General features: G+C 50.5%; 1 protein-coding gene across 5 annotated transcripts in view; it reads left to right on the forward strand.

Moving 5' to 3' along the window:
* The window catches only part of CUX2 (cut like homeobox 2), a 317,720-nt gene that overhangs the window by 281,818 nt on the left and 10,578 nt on the right, over positions 1-25,324 (forward strand). For all 5 annotated transcript variants that reach the window (XM_031001066.3, XM_055359054.1, XM_055359051.2 and 2 more), the window contains 4 exons: positions 3,464-4,227; positions 5,867-6,026; positions 19,273-19,542; positions 23,141-23,329. In XM_031001066.3, coding sequence (XP_030856926.1) covers positions 3,464-4,227; positions 5,867-6,026; positions 19,273-19,542; positions 23,141-23,329 — 1,383 coding nt within the window. The remainder of the gene's footprint in view (positions 1-3,463; positions 4,228-5,866; positions 6,027-19,272; positions 19,543-23,140; positions 23,330-25,324) is intronic.

Here is a 25,324-nt window from a genome sequence, read left to right on the forward strand (position 1 = left end):
CTCCACTTCCCAGGTTCAAGCAATTCTCCTGCCTCAGCCTCCTGAGTAGCTGGGATTACAGGTGCGTGCCACCACGCCCAGCTAATTTTTGTATTTTTAGTAGAGACGGGGTTTCACCACGTTGGCCAGACTGGTTTCAAATTCCTGAGGTCAAGTGATCGGCCTGCCTCAGTCTCCCAAAGTGCTGGGATTACAGACGTGAACCACCGCGCCCGGCCAAAATTAACCGTTTTAAAGTGTACAATTCAGTAGTAGTTAGTACAGTCAGTGTTATGCAACCATCATCTCTCTCCAGTTCACACATGTTCATCACCCCAGAAGGAAACCCTATACCCATTAAGCAGCGCTTCTCCATTCCACTCTCCCCTCAGCCCCTGGCAACCACTGATCTGCATCCTGTTTCTGTGGATTGACCTGTTCTGCACATTTTGTGTAAATGGAATCATATCATATGTGCTACCTTGCGTCTGGCCTCTTTCACTCAGCCCCATGTTTGTAAGGCTTATTCCTGTTGTAGCCCCTGTTAGTGCTTCATTCCTTTTTATGACAAAATAATGTTCCATTTCTATATTACTTTTTAATTGGAAAAGCAATGAAAATTATTTTTAATGGGTCTAAGAGGACCCACTAGGATGAAAACTACACAGAGATAATGAAGAAGGGGTTACATTGATCTGGCTTTCTGCAGAGCTAGAGAGACTCTGGTGTCGGGAACGCTTCTCCGAGGGCAGAGGGAAACACCTTTTCATTTACTGGTTAATTGTCATTCCTCAGGGCACAGATCTATCTATTATCCTTGGTTCATGACACACTCTCAGGGCTGCCGCCTGCATGGCCTTCTCCCGGGTGTGTGTGTGTATGTGTGTACACACGTGCATATATATGTGTATATATGTGTGTGTATATTCATGCATTCATTCATTTGTTCACTCATGTAAATGACAGAATGAACCTCTGGGAACATATTGCCCAACCCAAGATTTAGAAAATTCCCAATAACTGAGATCTGGCATTTTCCTCCCCATCCCACCCCTGCCTTCCTCTCCCAGAGATGTCTTTCATCCTAAAATTTTGTCCTGTTGTTCCTTTGTGTTTGCCATTTGTAGAAAAGGTTTTTCACTAAATCATATATTGTTTATGTTATTTGTTATGGAACTTGATAGAAAACATGTGATACCGACCGGGCGCAGTGGCTCACACCTGTAATCCTAGCACTTTAGGAGGCCAAGGTGGGCAGATCATTTGAGCTCAGGAGTTTGAGACCAGCCTGGCTAACATGGTGAAACCCGACAAAAAAATACAAAAAAAAATTAGCCAGGCCTGGTGGCGAGTGCCTGTAATCCCAGCTACTCCGGAGGCTGAGGCAAGAGAATTGCTTGAACCTGGGAGGCAGAAGTTGAGGTGAGCTGAGATCACGCCACTGCACTCCAGCCTGGGCAACAGAACAAGACTCAGTCAAAAAAAAAAAAAGACAAAAGAAAACGTGATACTGAGTGCCATCTTATTGGGCTTGTTTTTGTTGTTGTTGTTGTTGTTATTGTTGTTGCTTTTTGAGATAGGCTCTCACTCTGTTGCCCAGGCTGGAGTGCAGTGGTGCAAACATGGCTCACTGCCACCTCGACCTCCCAGGATCAAGTGATCCTCCTGCCTCAGCTGGGACCATAGGCATACACCACCATGCCTGGCTAATTTTTTTTTTCTTTTTTTTTTTTTTTTCACTTTTTTGTAGAGTCAGGGTCTTATTTTGTAGCCTAGGCTGGTCTTGAGCTCCTGGGCTCTAGTAATCCTCCTGCCTCACCCTCCCAAAGTGCTGGGATTATAAGCATAAGCCACTGCTCCCAGCCTTCACCTGCTTTTTTCACTCAATATTATGTTATTAGGATTCACACAAAGGGCACGGTAGCTCATACCTGTAGTCCTAGCTACTCGGGAGGCTGAGGCAGGAGAACCACTTGAGCCCAGAAGTTTGAGACCACAGAGAGCTATGATCGCACCTGAGATCGAGCCACTGCACTCCAGCCCGGGCAGCATAGCAAGACCACATCTCTCTAAAAAAAAAAAAAAGATTCATGTGTGATTTTGCATGAGGACTTCCTTTTTCACTGCTGCATAGTGTTCCATTGTGTGATCATCCCACTATTTTTTTTTTCTAGAGATGGATGTCTCATTCTGTCACCCAGGTCGGAGTGCAATCTTGGTTCACTGCAGCCTCGAATTCCCAGGCTCAAGCAATGCTCCCAACTCAGACCCTGAGGTACAGGTGTGAGCCACCACGCCTGGCTAATTTTTGTATTTTTTGCAGTGACTGAGTTTTGCCATGTTACCCAGGCTGGTCTCGAACTCCTAAACTCAGACAATTTGACTGCCTCAGCCTCCCAAAGTGCTGGGATGACAGGTGTGAGTCACTGTGCCTGGCCCATCCCACTGTTTTTGATCCATTCTCTGCATGGGCATTTGGATTCATTGCTATTAGAACAAGTGAAGGGCTGGGCACAGTGGCTCGAGCCTGTAATCCCTACACTTTGGGAGGCTGAGGAGGGCAGATCACTTGAGCCCAGGAGTTTGAGACCACCCTGGGCAATATGGCAAAACCCCATCTCTACAAAAAATACAAAAATTAGCTGAGCATGGTGGCACATGCTTGTAGTCCCAGCACTTTGGGAGGCCCAGGCCGGAGAATCACTTGAAGCCAGGAGTTTGAAACTAGCCTGGGCAACATGGCAAGACCCCATCTCTATGAAAGAAAGGAAGGAAGAAAGGGAAGGGAAATGAGGAAGGAAAGAAATATTTTTAAAGAATTTTTTTTAAAAACAGAACAAGTGAACAAGCCACTTTTCTGTGCCTTCGTGTTTTCTTTGTCTTTGAACATTTGCATGGTTGGATCATTGCCTATGTAAAAGTCAGGTCAGGCCGGGCACTGTGGTTCATGCCTGTCATCTCAGCACTTTGGGAGGCTGAGGGGTAGATCACTTGAGCTCAGGAGTTCGAGACCAGCCTGGCCAACATGGCAAAACCCTGTCTCTACTAAAGCTAAATAGCTGGGCATGGTGGTGCACACCTGTAATCCCAGCTACTCAGGAGGCTGAGGTAGGAGAATTGCTGGAAGTGGGGAGGCAGAGGTTGCAGTGAGCTGAGATCGTGCCATTGCACTCCATCCTGGGCAACAGAGTGAGACTCCATCTCAAAACAAAACAAAACAAAAGTCAAGTCTGTTTTTGCATTGCATTATCCCCATGAGCATGTTCTCTGCATATGCCAAAACCTCACTGTCAACCGAATTTTGGGTGGCTGCCTAATATTCTGCCACAGGGAGGGATCATAATTTAGTTAGCCAATCCCCAGTTGCTGGACACAGAGGTTGCCTGGACACCGTGCTGGCATCAACAGGGATGCTGTGAACATCGTCCCCTGCATGCCGAGCCCTGACCCTGGGCCTCGGGCCGTCCTGTCCCCCTCCCCGCAGGCGAGCCCAAGACCTCGGTGGCCCCGCTGAGCATCGCCAACGGCACGGCCCCCGCCAGCACCTCGGAGGACGCCATCAAGAGCATCCTGGAGCAGGCACGCCGTGAGATGCAGGCGCAACAGCAGGCGCTGCTGGAGATGGAGGTGGCGCCCAGGGGCCGCTCGGTGCCCCCCTCGCCCCCGGAGCGGCCATCACTGGCCACCGCGAGCCAGAACGGGGCCCCGGCCTTGGTGAAGCAGGAGGAGGGCGGCGGGGGCCCCGCACAGGCGCCGCTCCCGGTCCTGTCCCCCGCCGCCTTCGTGCAGAGCATCATCCGCAAGGTCAAGTCCGAGATCGGCGACGCCGGCTACTTCGACCACCACTGGGCCTCCGACCGCGGCCTGCTCAGCCGCCCCTACGCCTCCGTGTCGCCCTCGCTGTCCTCCTCCTCCTCCTCTGGCTACTCTGGCCAGCCCAACGGCCGCGCCTGGCCCCGCGGGGACGAGGCCCCTGTGCCCCCCGAGGACGAGGCGGCGGCAGGGGCGGAGGACGAACCCCACAGGGCGGGCGAGCTCAAGGCTGAGGGCGCGACGGCCGAGGCGGGCGCGCGGCTGCCCTACTACCCGGCCTACGTGCCGCGCACCCTGAAGCCTACCGTGCCGCCGCTGACCCCCGAGCAGTACGAGCTGTACATGTACCGTGAGGTAGACACGCTGGAGCTCACCCGCCAGGTCAAGGAGAAGCTGGCCAAGAACGGCATCTGCCAGAGGATCTTCGGGGAGAAGGTGAGTGCAGGGCGGGCCCCCGGTGTCTGGGCTCTGGGAGGAGATGTCGGAGAAGCAGGATGCCCACCCAAGCAGGCCGGCGGGACCCCAGTGGCCCAGGCCCTTCATTCCTGAGTCCTGCTGTCCCTGGGTCCCGCAGGAAGGAGGGCCACTGTTCTGCTCCGTGGCTGTTAAAACCAGGAAATGCTTCCATCCTGGCCAGCAAACAGCCACTTAACTCCCCTCCTCCAGGCCCCTCCAGATCGCCTGAGGTCCAGCCACTAAAGGGTTAAGTGGCAGGACTTGGTGGCTCACGCCTGTAATCCCAGCACTTTGGGAGACGGAGGTGGGAAGATCTCTTGAGCCCAGAAGTTTGAGACCAGCCTGGCCAACGTGGTGAAACCCCGTCTCTACTAAAAAATACAAAAATTAAGCTGGGCACGGTGGCTCACACCTGTAATCCCAGCACTTTGGGAGGCTGAGGCGGGCAGATCATGAGATCAAGAGATCAAGACCATCCTGGCCAACATGGTGAAACCCCATCTCTACTAAAAATACAAAAATTAGCTGGGCTTGGTGTCCTGTGCCTGTATAGTCGTGGCTACTTAGGAGACTGAGGCAGGAGCATCACTTGAACCTGGGAGGCAGGGGTTGCAGCGAGCCAAGATCTCGCTACTGCGCTCCAGCCTGGGTGACAGAACGATACTCCATCTCAAAAGAAAAAAAAAAAGTGTTCGGGATCAGCCTGGGCAATGTAGCAAGACCCCCATCTCTACAAAATAAAAAAAATTAGCCAAGTGTGGTGGTGCACAGCTACTCAGGAGGCTGAGGTGGGAGAATTGCTCGAACCCAGGTGGTCGAGGCTACAGTGAGCCATGATCACACCAGTGCACTCCAGCCTGGGCAACAGAGCAAGACCTCATCCCCCCAAAAATAAATAAAATTTTAAAAAGAAACGGTTAAATAAAGCTCACCCCAGCCAGGGGACCTCAGTGTTTCCTGATTGGTTGGTGCCCCTGCAATGCCAGTTTTAAGTGTCACCTCTGTCTTTAGCAAGGGAATAGGCAAAGGGCCAGGCAAGCTCGGAGGAGGGAGAAATGACTTAAGTGGGAGGTCAGGGAAGGCTTCCTGGAGGAGGGGGGCACTGAAGGATTTTTACATGTAGGGACATTAGGGAGGGTACTGGAGGGGAAGGGCACAGCAACAGCACATGGCAGGCACCTATGAGGAACAAATGAAGGCCGCCTGGACTCCAACAGAGGGGAGGGGAGGGGATGGGAGGCTGGGCGTGGTGGCTCACGCCTATAATCCCAACACTGTGGGAGGCCGAGTTGGGTGGATCACTTGAGGTCAGGAGTTCGAAACCAGCTTGGCCAATGTGGCAAAACCCCATCTCTACTAAAAATACAAAAATTAGCCAGAAGTGTACCAGCCTGGTACAAGTCCCAACTACTAAGGAGGCTGAGGCAGGAGAATCATTTGAACCTGGGAGGCGGAGTTTGCAGTGAGCTGAGATGGTGCCACTGCACTCCATCCTGGGCGACAGACAAAGCGAGACTCTGCCTCAAAAAAAAAAAAAAAAATGGTTGGGGAGGAGAGTGAGGGCCAGGCCCATGTCCCAGGGGCCTGCTGACCTACCCCCCTGGCCCGCCCCTCGCAGGTGCTGGGCCTGTCACAGGGCAGTGTGAGCGACATGCTGTCCCGGCCGAAGCCATGGAGCAAGCTGACGCAGAAGGGGCGGGAGCCCTTCATCCGCATGCAGCTGTGGCTCTCTGACCAGCTCGGCCAGGCAGTGGGCCAGCAGCCTGGTGCCTCCCAGGGTGAGTGCGGGCAGGAGCATCTCAGGGTGTGCTGGCAAACTTCCCACCTGCGCAGTGGCACGTCCGCCTGGCTTTACTGCCCAAGTCTACCTATCTCTCCCTCCCCGCTGCCCTGGCTTTCATCCCAGTCACTGTCATGGCTGCACTGGAACATGGCGGGGGGTCCTGGGGTTTCTCTGCTCCCCTTTCTTCCTTCCTCCAACCAGAGGGAGGCTTCTAGAAGCTGCACGCCTGATGCACTGGGTCCTGGCTTTAAGCCTCCAAGTGGCTCCATGGTGCTCAGAGCAGGTGGAGAATGTGTTTTGCATGTGGAGTCCCACATCTGGAATTGCTCATCGATCTCAGCTCTGTTTCCTGAAGACCTAGCATGCAGCCTCAGACTCCTTCTTAGCACAGGGCCTTGGGCAGTGCCACCCAGCTGCCCATGATGGCACGAGCAAGCTGGAGTGTCAGCTTTGCCCGGGTGAGGAAACGGAGGCTCAGAGGGATGCCCAAAGTCCCAGAGTCCGGAAGTGCTAGGGGGAGCCCCAGCTCCCTGCCACTGTGGGGACCAGCGGATAAGTCTGCCAGGGCCCTGGTGAGGCACCTACCCGGGCCCTGCACTGGAATGAGGGCACGTGACTGCAAGGACAGGACATCAGACCTGCCCACTGAGAAGGGCAGAGACCAGAGGAGGCCAGACCCTGAGTCCAAGGATCTGAGCTCAGTCTTGTCAATAGGACAAAACCATATCTCAGGTTCACAGAAACGAGCCAGGTCAGCAGGCCCATATCAACAGGAATATGGACTGGAAACATAATGTCAAGTGACAAAAGCCTCCATCCCAGTGACAGTGCTTACTATAGAAGCTAACACCTACGGGATGAGACTGCACACTGGTGTAGCTGTATGGCTGCAGACTTACGCATTAATATTTAAAAAGAGGCTGAGGCCAGGCATGGGGGCTCACGCCTGTAATCCCAGCACTTTGGGAGGCTGAGGCTGGAGGATCTCTTGAAGCCAGGAGTTCAAGATCAGCCTGGGCAATAGAGGGAGACCGTGTCTCTACAAAATATAAAAATAATCAGTCGGAATGGTATGCACCTGTGGTCCCAGCTACTCGGGAGGCTGAGGCAGGAGGATCACTTGAGCTGTGATCATCCCACTGCACTCCAGTTTGGGCGACAGAGTAAGACCTTGTCTCAGAAAAAAGGAGGCCAAGCACAGTGGCTCACGCCTCTAATCCCAATACTTTGGGAGGTGAAGGCAGGAGGATCTCTTGAAGCCTGGAGTTTGAAATCAGCCTTGGCAACATGGCGAAACCTCATCTCTACAAATAAAAAATTAGCCGGGTATGGTAGCATGTGCCTGTAAGGGTGAGGCAGGAGGATCGCTTAAGCCCAGGAGTTCGAGGCTGCAGTGAGCTATGATCATGCCACTGCAGTGCATCTCACACTGCACTGGGCAAGTGAGACCATCTCTAAAAGAATTAATAAAATGAAATGTATAGGCCGGGTGTGGTGGCTCACACCTGTAATCCCAGCACTTTGGGAGGCCAAGGCAGGCGGATCACAAAGTCAGGAGTTCGAGACCAGTCTGGCCAACATGGTAAAACCCCGTCTCTACTAAAAATACAAAAAATTAGCTGGAAATGGTGGCGCGCACATGTAATCTTAGCTGCTTAGGAGACTGAAGCAGGAGAATCACATGACCTGGAAGGCAGAGGTTGCAGTTGAACTGAGATCCTCACCATTGCGCTCCAGCCTGGGCGACAGTGTGAGACTCTGTCTCAAAAAAAAAAAGAAAGAAAGAAAGAAATGCATAAGGAGGCAGCCCCCCAGCTGGGGAGGGAGGTTGCACTGGGCAGGGAGGGGGCCAGGGAGAGGCAGGGCATGGTGACTTTGCTCTGCTCCTTTCCTATTCTTTTGTTTTGTTTTGTTTTGTTTTGTTTTGTTTTTGTTTTTGTTTTGAGACAGAGTCTTGCTCTGTTGCCCAGGCTGGAGTGCGATGGCATGATCTCGGCTCACTGCAACCTCTGCCTCCCGGGTTCAAGCGATTCTCCTGCCTCAGCCTCCCGAGTAGCTGGGATTGCAGGCGTGCACCACCATGCCCAGCTAATTTTGTATTGTTAGTAGAGACAGGGTTTCTCCATGTTGGTCAGGCTGGTCTTGAACTCCTGACCTCAGGTGATCCACCCACCTTGGCCTCCCAAAGTGCTGGGATTACAGGCGTGAGCCACAGCACCTGGCCCTTTCCTGTTTCTTTAAAACAAGAAGGAAGATTGGAAGTGACGGGGGTGAAGTGTCAGCATCGATTACGGTGATGGGTGGAAGGGAGGGGAGGACTTATATATTGTTGTCTGTATATTTCTATATGTTTTTAATAGTTTATAAATACAATGATTTAAAAACTCCTCTCCATAAGGCTGTAACGAGGATTAAAAGCAGCCATGCTGGCCGGGTGGGGTGCCTCATGCCTGTAATCCCAGCACTTTGGGAGGCTGAGGCAGGCGGATCACGAGGTCAGGAGATTGAGACCATCCTGGCTAACTCGGTGAAACCCGTCTCTACTAAAATTACAAACAAAAAAAAATTATCCGGGCGTGGTGGCAGGCGCCTGTAGTCCCAGCTACTCAGGAGGCTGAGGCAGGAGAATGGTGTGAATCCGGGAGGCGGAGCTTGCAATGAGCCGAGATCGTGTCACTGCACTCCAGCCTGGGCGACAGAGTGAGACTCCATCTCAAAAGAAAAAAAAAAAAGCAGCCATGCTAATGCTAATGACCGCTGCCACTTATCACACATAGCACCAAGTGGTCAAAGTGCTTTGTCCTGTAATCTTCATGTCAGTCTCCACTAAAGGGACTGTTTATCATTTCCATTTCACGGATGAGGAAATCCAGGGGCACGGTAGTGCAGTGACTTGCCCAAGGCCATCATCCAGTGAGTGGCAGAGCTAGGATGAGCACCCTGGGCTGTGGGCCATCAGGCTTCCTGCCCCCTAGGGTCCCCAAATGTGTCTACCCCAGAGCCTACCTGGGAAAAGACTTCCATCCTTTTTTGTTTATAGTGTTGTGGTGGGGAGGGGTTGGTTATAGTGTTGTGGTGGGGGAGGGGTGGGTTTTGTTTATAGTGTTGTGGGGGAGGGGTGGGTTTTGTTTATAGTGTTGTGGTGGGGGAGGGATGGGTTTTGTTTATAGTGTGGTGGGGGAGGGTTGGTTTTGTTTATAGTGTTGTGGGGGAGAGGTGGGTTTTGTTTTATAGTGTTGTGGTGGGGGAGGGGTTGGTTTTGTTTATAGTGTTGTGGGAGAGGGGTTGGTTTTGTTTATAGTGTTGTGGTGGGGGAGGGGTGGGTTTTGTTTATAGTGTGGTGGGGGAGGGTTGGTTTTGTTTATAGTGTTGTGGTGGGGGAGGGGTGGGTTCTGTTTTATAGTGTTGTGGTGGGGGAGGGGTGGGTTCTGTTTTATAGTGTTGTGATGGGGGAGGGGTGGGTTCTGTTTTATAGTGTTGTGGTGGGGGAGGGGTGGGTTCTGTTTTATAGTGTTGTGGTGGGGGAGGGGTGGGTTCTGTTTTATAGTGTTGTGATGGGGGAGGGGTGGGTTCTGTTTTATAGTGTTGTGGTGGGGGAGGGGTGGGTTCTGTTTTATAGTGTTGTGATGGGGGAGGGGTGGGTTCTGTTTTATAGTGTTGTGGTGGGGGAGGGGTGGGTTCTGTTTTATAGTGTTGTGGTGGGGGAGGGGTGGGTTCTGTTTTATAGTGTTGTGATGGGGGAGGGGTGGGTTCTGTTTTATAGTGTTGTGGTGGGGGAGGGGTGGGTTCTGTTTTATAGTGTTGTGGTGGGGGAGGGGTTGGTTTTGTTTATAGTGTTGTGGTGGGGGAGGGGTGGGTTCTGTTTATAGTGTTGTGGTGGGGGAGGGGTGGGTTTTGTTTATAGTGTTGTGGTGGGGGAGGGGTGGGTTCTGTTTTATAGTGTTGTGGTGGGGGAGGGGTGGGTTCTGTTTTATAGTGTTGTGATGGGGGAGGGGTGGGTTTTGTTTATAGTGTGATGGGGGAGGGGTGGGTTCTGTTTATAGTGTTGTGGTGGGGGAGGGGTGGGTTTTGTTTATAGTGTTGTGGTGGGGGAGGGGTGGGTTCTGTTTATAGTGTTGTGGTGGGGGAGGGGTGGGTTCTGTTTATAGTGTGGTGGTGGGGGAGGGGTGGGTTCTGTTTTATAGTGTTGTGATGGGGGAGGGGTGGGTTTTGTTTATAGTGTGGTGGGGGAGGGGTGGGTTCTGTTTATAGTGTTGTGGTGGGGGAGGGGTGGGTTCTGTTTATAGTGTTGTGATGGGGGAGGGGTGGGTTCTGTTTATAGTGTGGTGGTGGGGGAGGGTTGGGTTCTGTTTTATAGTGTTGTGGTGGGGGAGGGGTGGGTTCTGTTTTATAGTGTTGTGATGGGGGAGGGGTGGGTTCTGTTTATAGTGTTGTGGTGGGGGAGGGGTGGGTTCTGTTTATAGTGTGGTGGTGGGGGAGGGGTGGGTTTTGTTTATAGTGTGGTGGGGGAGGGGTGGGTTCTGTTTATAGTGTTGTGGTGGGGGAGGGGTGGGTTTTGTTTATAGTGTTGTGGTGGGGGAGGGGTGGGTTCTGTTTATAGTGTTGTGGTGGGGGAGGGGTGGGTTCTGTTTATAGTGTGGTGGTGGGGGAGGGTTGGGTTCTGTTTTATAGTGTTGTGGTGGGGGAGGGGTGGGTTCTGTTTTATAGTGTTGTGATGGGGGAGGGGTGGGTTCTGTTTTATAGTGTTGTGGTGGGGGAGGGGTGGGTTCTGTTTTATAGTGTTGTGGTGGGGGAGGGGTTGGTTTTGTTTATAGTGTTGTGGTGGGGGAGGGGTGGGTTCTGTTTATAGTGTTGTGGTGGGGGAGGGGTGGGTTCTGTTTTATAGTGTTGTGGTGGGGGAGGGGTGGGTTCTGTTTTATAGTGTTGTGGTGGGGGAGGGGTGGGTTCTGTTTTATAGTGTTGTGGTGGGGGAGGGGTGGGTTCTGTTTTATAGTGTTGTGGTGGGGGAGGGGTGGGTTCTGTTTTATAGTGTTGTGGTGGGGGAGGGGTTGGTTTTGTTTATAGTGTTGTGGTGGGGGAGGGGTGGGTTCTGTTTATAGTGTTGTGGTGGGGGAGGGGTGGGTTCTGTTTTATAGTGTTGTGATGGGGGAGGGGTGGGTTTTGTTTATAGTGTGATGGGGGAGGGGTGGGTTTTGTTTATAGTGTTGTGGTGGGGGAGGGGTGGGTTCTGTTTATAGTGTTGTGGTGGGGGAGGGGTGGGTTCTGTTTATAGTGTGGTGGTGGGGGAGGGTTGGGTTCTGTTTTATAGTGTTGTGATGGGGGAGGGGTGGGTTTTGTTTATAGTGTGGTGGGGGAGGGGTGGTTTTGTTTATAGTGTTGTGGTGATGGAGGGGGTTGGTTTTTGGTTTTTTGAGACATAGTCTCACTCTGTCACCCAGGCTGGAGTGGTGAGCCACTGCGCCTGGTCTGTGGTGTTACGTTTTAACTAACTTTTTTACTGTGGTAAAATTCACATAACAGCTGGGCACCGTGGCTCACACCTGTAATCCCAGCACTTTGGGAGGCCGAGGTGGGCCAATCACTTGAGCCCAGGAATTTGAGACCAGCCTGGCCAACATGGAGAAACCCCGTCTCTCCTAAAAGTACAAAAATTAGCCGGGTGTGGTAGCACGCATCTGTAATCCCAGCTACTCGGGAGGCTAAGGCGAGAGGATCGCTTGAACCCAGGAAGCGGAGGTTGCAGTGAGCCGGATGGCACCACTGCACTGCAGCCTGGGTGACAGAGTGAGACTCTGTCTCAAACAAAGAAACAAACAAACAAAAATCACATAACGTAAAATGTACCTTTTAAACCATTTTTGAAGTATACAATTCAGTGGATCTAATACATGCACAATGTGTGTGACCATCACCTCTATCTAATTCCAGAACATTCCCACCACCCCAAAAAGGAACCCCATACCCATCCAGCAGTCATTGCTCATCCTCCTTCCCCCCAGCTCCTGGAATTCCGCTTTCTTTCTGTCTGGATTTGCCTCTTCTGAATGTTTCATATAGATGGAATCCTGTACTACTTGGCCTTCTGTGGCTGGCTTCTTTCAGTTAACGTGTTTTCAAGGCTCATACAGGCTGTAGTATGCATCAGAATTTCCTTCCTTTTTTATGGCTAAATGATATTCCATTGTATGGATAGACCCCATTTTGACTATTTTGAATAATGCTCCTGTGAAAATTTGTGTACATATTTGTGTTTGAACCCCCATTTTCAGTTCTTCGAACATATATCTAGGAGTACAGTTGGCTAGATCATATGGTAACTCTTGTGTTTAACTTACTGAGGAAGTTCAAAGGGTTTCTATTTCTCCAGGTCCTTACCAACATGGGTTATCTCCCATTTGTTGACGCTAGCCATCCTGGTGGGTGTGTAAGTGGTATCTCACTGTAGTTTTTATTTGCATTTCCCCAATGTCTGATTGTTTTGGTTTTAGATTTTATTGTCATGGAAGGATTTGACCACAGGTAGGATAGAGGTAAGCAGAGAAGATGGAGAATGGTGTTCCTTGTGGAAGGAATGGCACAGGCAGTGGCTAGGAGGTGGGACCATGCACGGCCTGGGAAGGGATGTGAGTAGAGATGGCGGGGTCCCCTGCTCTCCCAGAATAGGAAGCCAAGGCTAGGCACAGTGCCTCACGCCTGTAGTCCCAGGACTTTGGGAGGCTAAGGCAGGCAGATCACTTGAGGTCAGGAGTTCGAGACCAGCCTGACCAACATGGCAAAACCCCTTCTCTACAAAATTACAAAAATACAAAAATCAGCTGGGCATGGTGGCAGGTGCCTGTAGTCCCAGCTACTCAGGAGGCTGAGGTATGAGGATGCTTGAGCCTAGGAGGTCAAGGCTGCAGTGAACTGGAGTGAGTGCATTCCAGTCTGGACAATAGAGCGAGACCCTGTCTCAAAAACAATAATAATAATAATCAGGGAATCAGGCCTGGAGGTGGCTACTGTAGCTGCTGGCCCTAGGGAGAGAGTGGTGATGACAGATCCACCCTCCCAGCCTCTGCTTGTTCATAACCCACTGGGCCTGGAAGCAAAAGGGTGTATCCATTGCCCACAAAGTCCCACAGAGTCTGGCTGTGGGGCTGGGTGTCAGGACCTGTCCAAGCCCCACTTGTGTATGCCCTGGCCACTGGGGCGGGCAGGGACCGGCACTGGAACCCTGACCATACCTGTTACTGAAGTTGAGCCAGATGCCATGGGAGGGTTATAAAGCACACCCTTATCCCCACGTCAACTGCCAGGCTCAGCCCCGCGTATAATCAGCGCTACCTACCGTGGCAGCATCAGTATTCCAGACCCTTCCATCTGAGGTTTCTCAGAAGTCTCAAGCAGTCAAGGAAGCCCTGTCCTGTCCCCATACACAGTCCCTGTCTTCCCTCTGTCTCTCTCCTGGTCTCTGTCTCTCTCCTCCAATTTCTTGTGTGTGTGTGTGTGTGTGTGTGTGTGAGAGAGTGTGACAGAGTCTCACTCTGTCGCCCAGGCTGGAGTGCAATGGTGTGATCTCGGCTCACTGTAACCTCCGGCTCCTGGGTTCAAGCAATTCTCCTGTCTCAGTCTCCGAAGTAGCTGGGATTACAGGCACCCAACTAATTTTTTGTATTTTTAGAAGAGACAGGTTTTGCCATGTTGGCCAGGCTGGTCTTGAACTCCTGACCTCAGGTGATCCACCCACCTTGGCCTCCCAAAGTGCTGGGATTATAGGCATGAGCTACTGCACCCAGTCACCTCCAGTGTGTTCTTTCTGTTTTTCTCACTCTGCATTTTTTTGATTCACCTATCTCTCTCTCTCTCTTTCTCTCTCTCTCTCTTTCTCTCTCTCTCCCTCTCCTCCCCCCACCAAACTCTCTCTCTCCCCCTGCCTCTCTCACCATCTCTCTCCCCCTCTGTTTGCTCTGTCTCTTCCTCCCTGACCCTCCCTGTCCCTCCAGTGCTCTCTTTTCATCTCTCTTGCACCATCCCTGTCTCTCCAGGAGAGAGAGATTTCCCAGGATCTGGAACTTTCTGTAGTAAAATAAGGAAAGTCGCGGGCAGACTGGGATGGGTTGGTCACTCTGCTCTCTTTCCTGTCCCCAGCTGCCCACAGCCCTGTCTGGCACCCCATCCACAAGCCCACCAAGGCAAGAAGACCCTGCCTCTCCCTGTCGTCGCCTCCCTCTCCAGATAACCCAGTTGTTCACATGTGACTCCCCCAGCCCTGTAATTAGCACAGTCTTCCTGATAGAGATAATTTCTGAATCTTTCCATCACTTTGTCAGAAGCGATTCTCAGTCAGAGGAGTCAGAAAGGCGGGGTTCTCCCTGGGGGAGTGGGATTGGGGGGTGGCTGTGTTCTTTCCTGCCAGTCATCTCCATGTCATCCTGTTCGCTTCGCTTCTTGGCCTTCTAGGTTGGGACATGGGTGCAGACAGTTTTCCAAGAGGGAGATGCCTTCAAAGACCTTCAGTTTTTTGTGTTTTTTGTTTGTTTGTTTGTTTTTGAGGTGGAGTCTTGCTCTTTCACCTAGGCTGGAGTACAGTGGCGCAATCCCGGCTCACTGCAACCTCTGCCTCCCAGGTTCAACCAATTCTCCTGCCTCAGCCTCCAGAGTAGCTGGGGCTACAGGTGTGTGCAAACACACCCGGCTAATTTTTTGTATTTTTAGTAGAGATGGGGTTTCACCATGTTGGCCAGGCTGATCTCAAACCGCTGACCTCAGATGATCCACCCTCATTGGCCTTCCAAAGTGCAGGGATTACAGGCGTGAGCCACCATGCCCGGCCCAAAGACCGTCAGTTTTCCAGCTGGCCCCAGCCCCTCTCCTGCTGCCGACAGTGGGCAGACACCTAGGACAGACTCTCACTTTCCCAGACTGGCCCTCCCACACCAACATGGCATCAGTGTTGGTAACAGTGAGCCTGGAACATCAGCCTTGGCATCACATGGATGCTACCTGAATGGCCAGGATCAGCTCACTTGGGGCTGGGGGCACAGTAGACTTCTTGAGACCTCACAGTCACAAAGGGCCGTGATGCTGCTACTTGGAACTTGGGGGCTTCACCTTGCCCTCTTCAGGAGTACTCAGGGATCCTGGCTGAAATTACTCCATAGGCATCTGCCCAGAGCCCCTGCCCCACCCCCAGGCTCTGGGGACTCACCTGTGACTAACTTGTAGTCCTTGCCTTCAAGGGGCTCACAGTTGGTAGATGAGAGGACAGTGTTGGGCATAACCCAACCCCAGCTCAAGTCCTGACTTTGTCATTTATTGCTGTGTGATCTTGGACACGTTGTCTAACCTCTCTGAACCTTGGTTTCCTCACCCATAAAATGGGATGACATAGCACTTACCTCTTAGAGGTGTCATGAGGGTCACTTGAGATCATGAGCATTGGCCAGCCACAGTGACCCATGCCTGTAATCCCAACACTTTGGGAGGCCGAGGCAGGAGGATGACTTGAGCCCAGGAGTTTGATACCAGCCTGGGCCACATAGTGAAACCCTATCTCTATTTAAAAATACATACATATATATATAAAGAGAGAGGGATCATAGGCATAAAGCACATAATACTACACTGGGCATGTAGTAAGTACTCAATAAAGGGAATTTATTAGCATCACCATCATTGTCATCAGTAAGGAAGAGATCTGGCCCAAGCAAGAAATTATAGCAAACTGTGACAATATATATTCAAGGTACTATTAGACCCCAAAAGTCTAATAGACCTCAGGGAAGGGACATTTAGGACTGGATCTTGAGGAATGCATAGGAGTTCAAGATTAGAAGGAAAGTCCTCAGGATGGCAAGACCAGCCTGAGCAAAGACATAGAGGCTTAGAGAGGAGCCTAGATGTTTGTGAAGGGGAGTGAGGGAAATGCTGTAGCTCCAGTTGGCAGGGACAAGGGAGTTCAGAGCCTTAATCACCAAGACAAGGTGATAGACATTTCTTGCGCAAGGGGCAATGGGGAGCCATTGATGATTCTGGAGCATAGGAGTGGTCTGATCCGAGTGACCAACTCACCCACGACAGAGAAGGAAGGAACCCATCCTGGGCTCAGGATGTCTCTTCTGAAAGTAAAGCCGTTGCTCCCTTTTCTTCCAGCTGTCATACATTTTAATGGTTATTTTAACAAGTTTCCAGCAGGTGGCAGTTGAATGCCTCAAGGAAGAGGCATCTTTTTCTAATTTGCTGGGATTAGGTGTGGCCAGTGCTGGGATTCCTAGACCCCACACCATGCTTGCCAACCCATTAGGGGTGCCTCCCTGGGGACGCTCCCACCTTTCCTGGTTTCTCAGGAGGCTCAGCTCACACTGGGACTCCCATGGGTGCCTCTAATGCCCCAGGAGTTGGAGGTGGTAGAGGAGGTGGAGGTGGGCCCTTGCCCCACGTTATCTCATGGAGGTCTCTCGATGGCCCCAAGTAGTATGTGTAATGCTACGTGTCTTATGGCCCTATTTAACAGATGGAAGGACGGAGGCTTGGCAAAGTCATCCACCCGAGATCACAAGCCCCAGATATCTTTCAAATCATTTTTCCAATATATAGTCACACAAAATGTCTTTTGAAAAATGAAAAATGGGCCCGGCATGGTAGTTCAAGCCTGTAATCCCAGTACTTTGGGGGGCCGAGGAGGGTGGATCACTTGAGGTCAGGAATTCAAGACCAGCCTGGCCAATATGGTGAAACCCCATCTCTACTAAAAATACAAAAGTTAGCCGGGTGTGGTGGCAAACGCTTGTAATCCCAGCTATGGGGGAGGCTGAGGCAGGAAAATCACTTGAACCCAGGAGGCTAGGTTGCAGTGAGCCAAGATCATGCCACTGCACTCCAGCCTGGGCGACAGAGTGAGTGAGACTCCATCTCCAAAAAAAAAGAAAAATGAAAAATGTAGTTTAAAAATCTGTCTACCTTTTTTTTTTTTTTTTTTTTTGGAAACAGAGTCTTGCTCTATTGCCCAGGCCAGAGTGCAGTGGTGTGATCTCGGCTCTCTGCAAGCTCCGCCTCCCAGGTTCAAGCGATTCTGCTGCCTCAGCCTCCTGAGTAGCTGGGATTACAGGCATGTGCCACCATGCCCAGCTAATTTTTGTATTTTTTAGTAGAGACGGGGTTTCACCATTTGGCCAGGCTGGTCTCCAACTCCTGACCTTAGGTGATCCTCCCACCTTGGCCTCCCAAATTGCTGGGATTACGGGCATGAGCCACTGCACCCGGCCCCAATCTAGCTTTTTAATGTGGCATTGCACCATGGACATCTTTTCATTACATTTTCTTTCATTGCCTCGGAAGAGCCCACTGCAGGGATCCCCCATATTTTATTCAGCCAGTCTCCTGTGGTTGAACTTGTAGATCATTGCTGACTTCTTTAGTTGTTGCCGTTTATTTAACTTTTCTTTGAGGTAACTTCTAATTTACAGAAAAATTGAAACAGTAGAACAGCAAACTCCCTGCACTGTACCCAGTTTGAACAGTTATTAATTTTGCCACAATCGTGCTCTTTCTCTGCCATTTGAGGAATTCATTGACATCTTGTCCCTTTAGCCCTAAATGCTTCAACAAGTGCTTTCCAAAAACAAGAAATTTTACAGTGGTAAAATACTGGCATGTATCCCACCATCTATATTCAGGTTTCTTCAGTTGTCCCAATAATATCCTTTATGAGCTATATAAATTTTTAGATACAATATATAAATCTTGGCCAGGTGCTGTGGCTCACGCCTGCAATACCAGCACTTTGGGAGGCCAAGGCAGGTAGATCACTTTAGGTCAGGAGTTTGAGACCAGCCTGGCCAACATGGTGGAACCCCGTCTCTACTAAGAATACAAAAAATTAGCCGGGTGTGGTGGCATGCACCTATAATCCCAGTGACTTAGGAGGCTGAGGCACAAGAATCTCTTGAACCCGTGAGGTGGAGGTTGCAGTGAGCCAAGATCATGCCACTGCACTTCAGCCTGGGTGAAGTTTTTTGAGACAGAGTGAAACTCTTGTCTCAAAAAAAGAAAAATGAGCCGGGCATGATGATGCACACCTGTGGTCCCAGCTACTTGGGAGGCTAAGGTGGAAGGATCACTTGAGCCCAGGAGGTCGAGGTTGCAGTGAGTTATCATCAAGCCACTGCACTCCATCCTGGGCAACACAGCAAGACCCTGTCTCAAAATGAATTAATTAAATAAAATATGTAAATTTATTTTCCCTGTGCAGGATGAGATTCAAGATCACTTGTGTTTAGTTTTCATGTTTTGATTTCGACAGTTCTGCCTTTCTTTGTTTTCCAGTGTTGCTCTTTCTGAAGAGTAGAGGCTGTTATTTCCTGGACAGTCTGAGTTTGGTTGCCTGATGTTCCCTTGAAATCAGATTCGGGCTGTGTACTTGGGGCTGGGAATATCACAGAAGTGATGCCATGTCTTTCTCAGGCCATCCTCTCAGGAGGCCCATGTTGCTGACTTGTCCTGTGATTGGTGATAGTAACTTGGATCATTGGTTAAGATGGTATCCACCAGTGCCTGTAATCCCAGCTAGTCAGGAGGCTGACGCAGGAGAATCGCTTGAACCCGGGAAAGAGGTTGCAGTGAGCCGAGATTGCACCACTGCACTCCAGCCTGGGTGACAGAGAGAGTCCAACCAGGTCTCTGTACTGTAAAGTGGCTATTTTTCCCTTTGTAATTACTAAGCATCGGCCAGGTGTGGTGGCTCATGTCTGTAATCCCAGCACTTTGGGAGGCTGAGGCAGGTGGATCATGAGGTCAGGAGATCGAGACCATCCTGGCTAACATGGTGAAACCCCGTCTCTACTAAAAATACAAAAAATTAGCAGGGCGTAGTGGTGCATGCCTGTAGTCCCAGCTACTTGGGAGGCTGAGGCAGGAGAATCGCTTGAACCCGGGAGGCAGAGGTTGCAGTGAGCCGAGATCACACCACTGCACTCCAGCCTAGGCAACAGAGCGAGACTCCGTCTTAAAAAAAAAAAAAAAATTGCTAAGCATCATGTGGGGAGATACTTGGAGACTTTGTAAAAATCCCAGTCCAGTCCTCATCAAACTTTCATCCTCTAGTTTTAGCATCCAGGGTGGTCCCTACCTGAGCGATTATTACTACAGTGGTTGCAAAATGGGTGTTTGGCAACTCTTGGCTGTAAGAAGCAAGCCTCCCGAAAGTGGATGTGTCTGTGCCAGATTATAGTAACCACCTTCTCTTTCTCTGTGGCCCACAGCCAGTCCCACAGAACCAAGGTCCTCACCATCCCCACCCCCCAGCCCCACAGAGCCTGAGAAGAGCTCCCAGGAGCCGTTGAGCCTGTCGCTGGAGAGCAGCAAGGAGAACCAGCAGCCAGAGGGCCGCTCCAGCTCCTCGTTGAGCGGGAAGATGTACTCAGGCAGCCAGGCCCCAGGGGGCATCCAGGAGATCGTGGCCATGTCCCCCGAGCTGGACACGTACTCCATCACCAAGAGGGTGAAGGAGGTCCTCACAGACAACAATCTAGGTACGGAGCGGGTGGGAATCGGAGAGGCTGCCTCCCACCTGGGTTGGCTCCTACTTGCCTTGAAAAGGTGTCTGGAGCTGGGACCCAGTGGCTCATACCTGTAATTCCAGTGCTTTGGGAGGCCAGAGAGAGAGGATCGCTTGAGGCCAGGAGTTTGAGGCCAACCTGGGCAGCATAGCAAGATCTCATATCTTAAAAAAGCTTTTTAAAATTAGCTGAAAACTCCATGCATACAAACTTCACACGTGTTGGTGCATGCCTGTAGTCCTAGCAACTCAGGAGCCTGAGGCAGGAGAATCGCGTGAGCCCAGGAGTTCAAGGCTGCAGTGAGCTATGATCATGCCACTGCATGCCAGCCTGGGCAACAGAGCAAGACCTTGTCTGTAAAATAAATTAATGGCTGTGCATGGTGGCTCACACCTGTAATCCCAGCATTTTGGGAGGCCTAGGCAGGTGGATCATCTGAGGTCAGCAGTTCAAGACCAGCCTGGCCAACATGGTGAAACCTCGTCTCTACTAAAAATACAAAAAAATTAACCAGGCGTGGTGGCACATGCCTGTAGTCCCAGCTACTTGGGAGGCTGAGGCAGGAGAATCGCTTGAACCTGGGAAGCAGAGGTTGCAGTGAGCCGAGATCACACCACTGCACTCTAGCCAGGGCGACAGAGCGAGACCTCGTCTCAAAAAAAAAAATCAGTCAATCGGTAAAATAAAAAACAGGCCGGGCCCGGTGCCTCACGCCTGTAACCTCAGCACTTTGGGAGGCCAAGCCAGGCGAATCACCTCAGGTCAGGAGTTCCAGATCAGCCTGGCCAACATGGTGAAACCCCATCTCTACTAAAAATACAAAAAGTAGCCGGGTGTGGTGGCATGCACTTGGAATCCCAGCAACTCAGGAGGCTGAGGAGAATCATTTGAATCCAGGAGGTGGAGGTTGCAGTGAGCCGAGATTGCACCACTGCACTCCAGCCTGGGCAACAGAGTGAGACTCCATCTCCAAAAAAATAAAAAATAAAAAAGCTTCCTAAAATTAGCTGCAAACTTCATGCAAACAAACTTCACACATTGTGGTGAATGCCTATAGTCCTCAGGAAGCTGAGGCAGGAGGACTGCACGAGCCCAGGAATTCAAGGCTGCAGTGAGCTATGATCATGCCATTGCACTCCAGCCTGGGCGACAGAGGAAGACCTTGTCTCTAAAAAAGTTAAATTAAAAAAAAAAAAAAAAAGACAAAAGTGCCCATGGTGAGATCCCAGGGCACTGGAGTCAGCCCCAGGGCATCCAGGACCCTGTGTGAGGCATCTGGCTCTGACCTGGGTCTGGGATGGGACAAAGTGAATGCAGGTCTGAGAGGACCTGGAATTCTCAGCCCACGGCTTTAAAAACTTCCTTCCAGGAAGACATGGAGAACCCCAATCACTGCGGAACTCCAGCTCAGTCCTCACCCAGTGCTGAAGTCTTTGCGCTCTTGGGCCACAGTGGAAAAATCTCTTCTAGGGCTCTTTCCCTTTTTGGGACACAAATTCCTCTGAGTCCTAAATGCAGGTGATGCCCCCCTCCCAGAGGGATGTACGCAAACCCCAACATTTTCACTACAATTTCTGTTATAAAAATAAGACATATTCATTGTTTTAAAGTATACCAAAAAGTATAGGAAAAAAAAAGTTACTAAAAAAGTAAATAAATCCCTCCCCATTGGCCTCTCAGACACTTCAGTGTTTGTGTGTGTGTGTGTGTGTGTGTGTGTGTGTGTGTGTGTGTGTGTGTGTGTTTAAGATGGAGTCTTCTGTCACCCAGGCCCCAGGCTGGAGTGCAGTCATACGATCTCAGCTCGCTGCAACCTCCGCCTCCCAGGTTCAAGCGATTCTCCTGCCTCAGCCACCCTAGTAGCAGGGATTACAGGCCTGAGCCACCACTCCTGGCTAATTTTTTTATTTTTACTACAGACAGAGTTTCACCATGCTGGCCAGACTGGTCATGAACTCTTGACCTCAAGTGATCCTCCCACCTCATCCTCCCAAAATGCAGGGGTTACAGGTGTGAGCCACCATGCCCAGCCCACACTTCAGTTTTTTAATGTCTCTTTGACACTTTCTGAACACATATAAGAACATATATACACTTAATTTCCTCTCCTTTTTTTTCTGTGTAGACGAAATGATACAAATATTGCATTGCAACTTGCTTTTGAAAAATGAACACTAGGCTGGGTGTAGTGGCTCACACCTGTAATCCCAGCACTTTGGGAGGCCGAGGCGGGAGGACTGTTGGAGGGCATGAGTTCCAGACCAGCCTGGGCAACACGGCGAAACCCCGTCTCTACAAAAAATAGAAAAATTAACTGGGCATGGTGGTGTGTGCCTATAGTCCCAGCCACTCGGGAGGATAAGGCAGGAGAATGGCTTGAGCCCAGGAGACAGAGGTTGCAAGGAGCCAAGATCACCACTGCAGTCCAGCCTGGGTGATAGAGCCAAACTTTGTCCCCAAAAAAATGAAAAATAAAAATACAAAAATTAGCCAGGTGTGGTGGCTTAAGCCTGTGCTCTCAGCTACTTGGGAGGCTGAGGTGGGAGGATCACTTGAACCTGGGAGGCAGAGATTATAGTGAGCTGAGATCACACCACTGCACTCCAGCCTGGGTGATAGAGTGAGACCCTGTCTCAAAAAAAAAAAAAAGAAAAGAAAAGAAAAATGAACACTATTTTGTGGACACCCTTCCACCCACGTTAGAATAATTCTATTACCCACATTCTTTTTCACCACAGGAGAGTGTTTCAGGCCATGGATGCGCCACAGTTTTTTACCCAACTGATGGGCATTTTGGCTTTTTCCACTTTCCTGCTGCCTCTAAAAATAAGTCTATGTGCATCTGTGTGAACTTGGGCAAGTGCAGCTATCCCAGGCAGTGGAACTGCTTGCTCCGAAGCTGTGCACGTTTAAAACTGGGATGGAATCTGTCAAATTATCCTCCAACATGGTGATACAAATTTGTGTGTATGATGTTGGCAGACAATTTCAGGGATCTCCTAGGAGTAAAGAACCTCTTAAGTTAAAAAAGCACTTTTGGGCCAGGCCCAGTGGCTCACACCTGTAATTGCAGCACTTTGGGAGGCCAAGGCAGATGGATCACCTGAGGTCAGGAGTTTGAAACCAGCCTGGCCAACATGGGAAACCCCATCTCTAGTAAAAATACAAAAATTAGCCGGGTGTGGTAGTACGTGCCTGTAATCCCAGCTACTCGGGAGGCTGAGCCAGGAGAATTGCTTGAACCTGGGAGGCAGAGGCTGCAGTGAGCCAAGATCATGCCACTACGCTCAGCCTGGGCAATAGAGTGAAACTCTGTCTCAAAAAAAGAAAAAAAAAAAAAGCTCTTTTGTTGGTTGCTGCCTCGTCCTGCCCCCAAATCTCTTTTACAGACAGACCCCCCTTGGCTTCACATCAGGTGTGGGTCCTCCGCCGTCTCTGGCCCTCCCTTCGGAGTCAGTGGAGATAGCCTCGAGGCTCTCCCCTGTGTCTGTGGCCTGTTCCATGTCTCTCCTGGGAGTAGGCTTCTCTGCCCAGCCTGGGGTAACAGATTGCTCCCCTCCCCTATCCCCAGGGCAGCGGCTGTTTGGGGAAAGCATCCTGGGTCTGACACAGGGCTCCGTGTCTGACCTGCTGTCCCGGCCCAAACCCTGGCACAAGCTGAGCCTGAAGGGGCGGGAGCCTTTTGTGCGCATGCAGCTGTGGCTCAATGACCCCCATAACGTGGAGAAGCTGAGGGATATGAAGAAGCTGGAGAAGAAAGGTAAGACTTGGGCAGAGGATGGGCCCCAGCAGTGGGTCTCAGATTTTCCCCAGAACCATATCTAGCTGTAACCCACATAAACCCAGGGCTCCCATGGTCCAGTCTCAGCCTAGTATGGGACTGCATGAAATAGCAACCTTGAAAAACAATGTAACAATGTAATTGAAAGCAGTGAAGATATTTACAGCCTGTCGCAGTGGCAGGGCATGGGTAGTCCTGGCTGCTTGGGAGGCTAAGACAAGAGGATCACTTGGGAGGCTAAGGCTTGAGGATCACTTGGGAGGCTAAGGCAGGAGGATTGCTTGAGGATCACTTGGGAGGCTAAGGCAGGAGGATCGTTCAAGGCTGCAATGTGCTATGATCAAAGCTGTGAATAGCCACTGTGCTCCAGCCTGTGCAGTGCATTAAGACCCCATCTCCAATTTTTAAAAAAATTTGTAAATATTTACTACCTCTCCCATGAAAAGCCAATACTCTGCCAGGTGCAGTGGCTCACGCCTGTAATCTCAGCACTTTGGGAGGCCGAGGCGGGCAGATCACCTGAGGTCGGGAGTTCAAGACCAATTTGGCCAATATGGCAAAACCCTGTCTCTACTAAAAATAAAAAATTAGCTGGGCATGGTGGTGCACACCTGTAATCGCAGCTACTTGGGAGGCTGAGGCAGGAGAATCACTTGAACCTAGGAGGTGGAGGTTGCGGTGAGCTGAGATCACGCCACTGCACTCCACCCTGGGCGACAGAATGACCCTGTCTCAAAAAAAAAAAGAAATAAACAAAAGAAAAGGAAACCTAACACCCCATCTCTTGGTGTCCTTTCACACCTCTGAAGCTACACCAAAGTCTGTTGCCAGCCCCAACTGTCTATTTCCCAAAACTGTGTACCTCCTTCCCTCCTCTGCCTCAAACCCCTGTTTTGTAGATCAGCCCTTGGCCCATTACCCAGATTCTACATAACAAAGGACAGGACCAGGAACCGTCTCTTGTAGGGCTGGGCAAGGAGATTGCAAGTTCTCACATTGTCTGACATTATATCCTGATAAGATAATCTGGCATTGTCTACAGCCATACCACCCGGAATGCTGATCTCAGAAGCTAAGCCGAGTCAGGCCTGGTTAGTATTTGGATGGAAGATAAGCTGGCATTGAGCTGGGCACCCAGTCTCATGCTACGCATCAAGGATTTCTCTATATTTCCAAAGGTTCAAAGTCCATTGGAAGATAAGATAGGAACAGTTGAAGTTGCCGTCCAGGGCGTGAGGGCAGGTCGTGTGATGACCCAGGGACACGCCAGACTGTGGAGAGCACCTAGGGCTGGGCCATCATCATCAGACAATGCTGTGGTTGAGAACTTGACCTCTTTGTTTTTTAATTTTTTTATTTTTATTTATTTATTTTTTTATTATACTTTAAGTTTTAGGGTACATGTGCACATTGTGCAGGTTAGTTACATCTGTATACATGTGCCATGCTGGTGCGCTGCACCCACTAACTCGTCATCTAGCATTAGGTATATCTCCCAATGCTATCCCTCCCCCCTCCCCCCACCCCACAACAGTCCCCAGAGTGTGATATTCCCCTTCCTGTGTCCATGTGATCTCATTGTTCAATTCCCACCTATGAGTGAGAGTATGCGGTGTTTGGTTTTTTGTTCTTGCGATAGTTTACTGAGAATGATGGTTTCCAATTTCATCCATGTCCCTACAAAGGACATGAACTCATCATTTTTTATGGCTGCATAGTATTCCCTGGTGTATATGTGCCACATTTTCTTACTCCAGTCTATCATTGTTGGGCATGATAGACTTTCCAAGTCTTTGAGAACTTGATCTTCTACCTCCTTGCCGTGTGACAACCTCAAGCTAGTTACTGAAAATAAGAGAGCTGGCTGCTCTCTATTTCTGAAAACAAGAGAGCTGGCTCAATGTGGTTGCTCACACCTGTAATCCTAGCACTTTGGGAGGCCAAGGTGGATGGATCACTTGAGGCCAGAAGTTC

The sequence above is a fragment of the Gorilla gorilla genome, chromosome 10 (assembly GCF_029281585.2).
Source record: "Gorilla gorilla gorilla isolate KB3781 chromosome 10, NHGRI_mGorGor1-v2.1_pri, whole genome shotgun sequence".
Classification (NCBI taxonomy): Eukaryota; Metazoa; Chordata; class Mammalia; order Primates; family Hominidae; genus Gorilla; species Gorilla gorilla.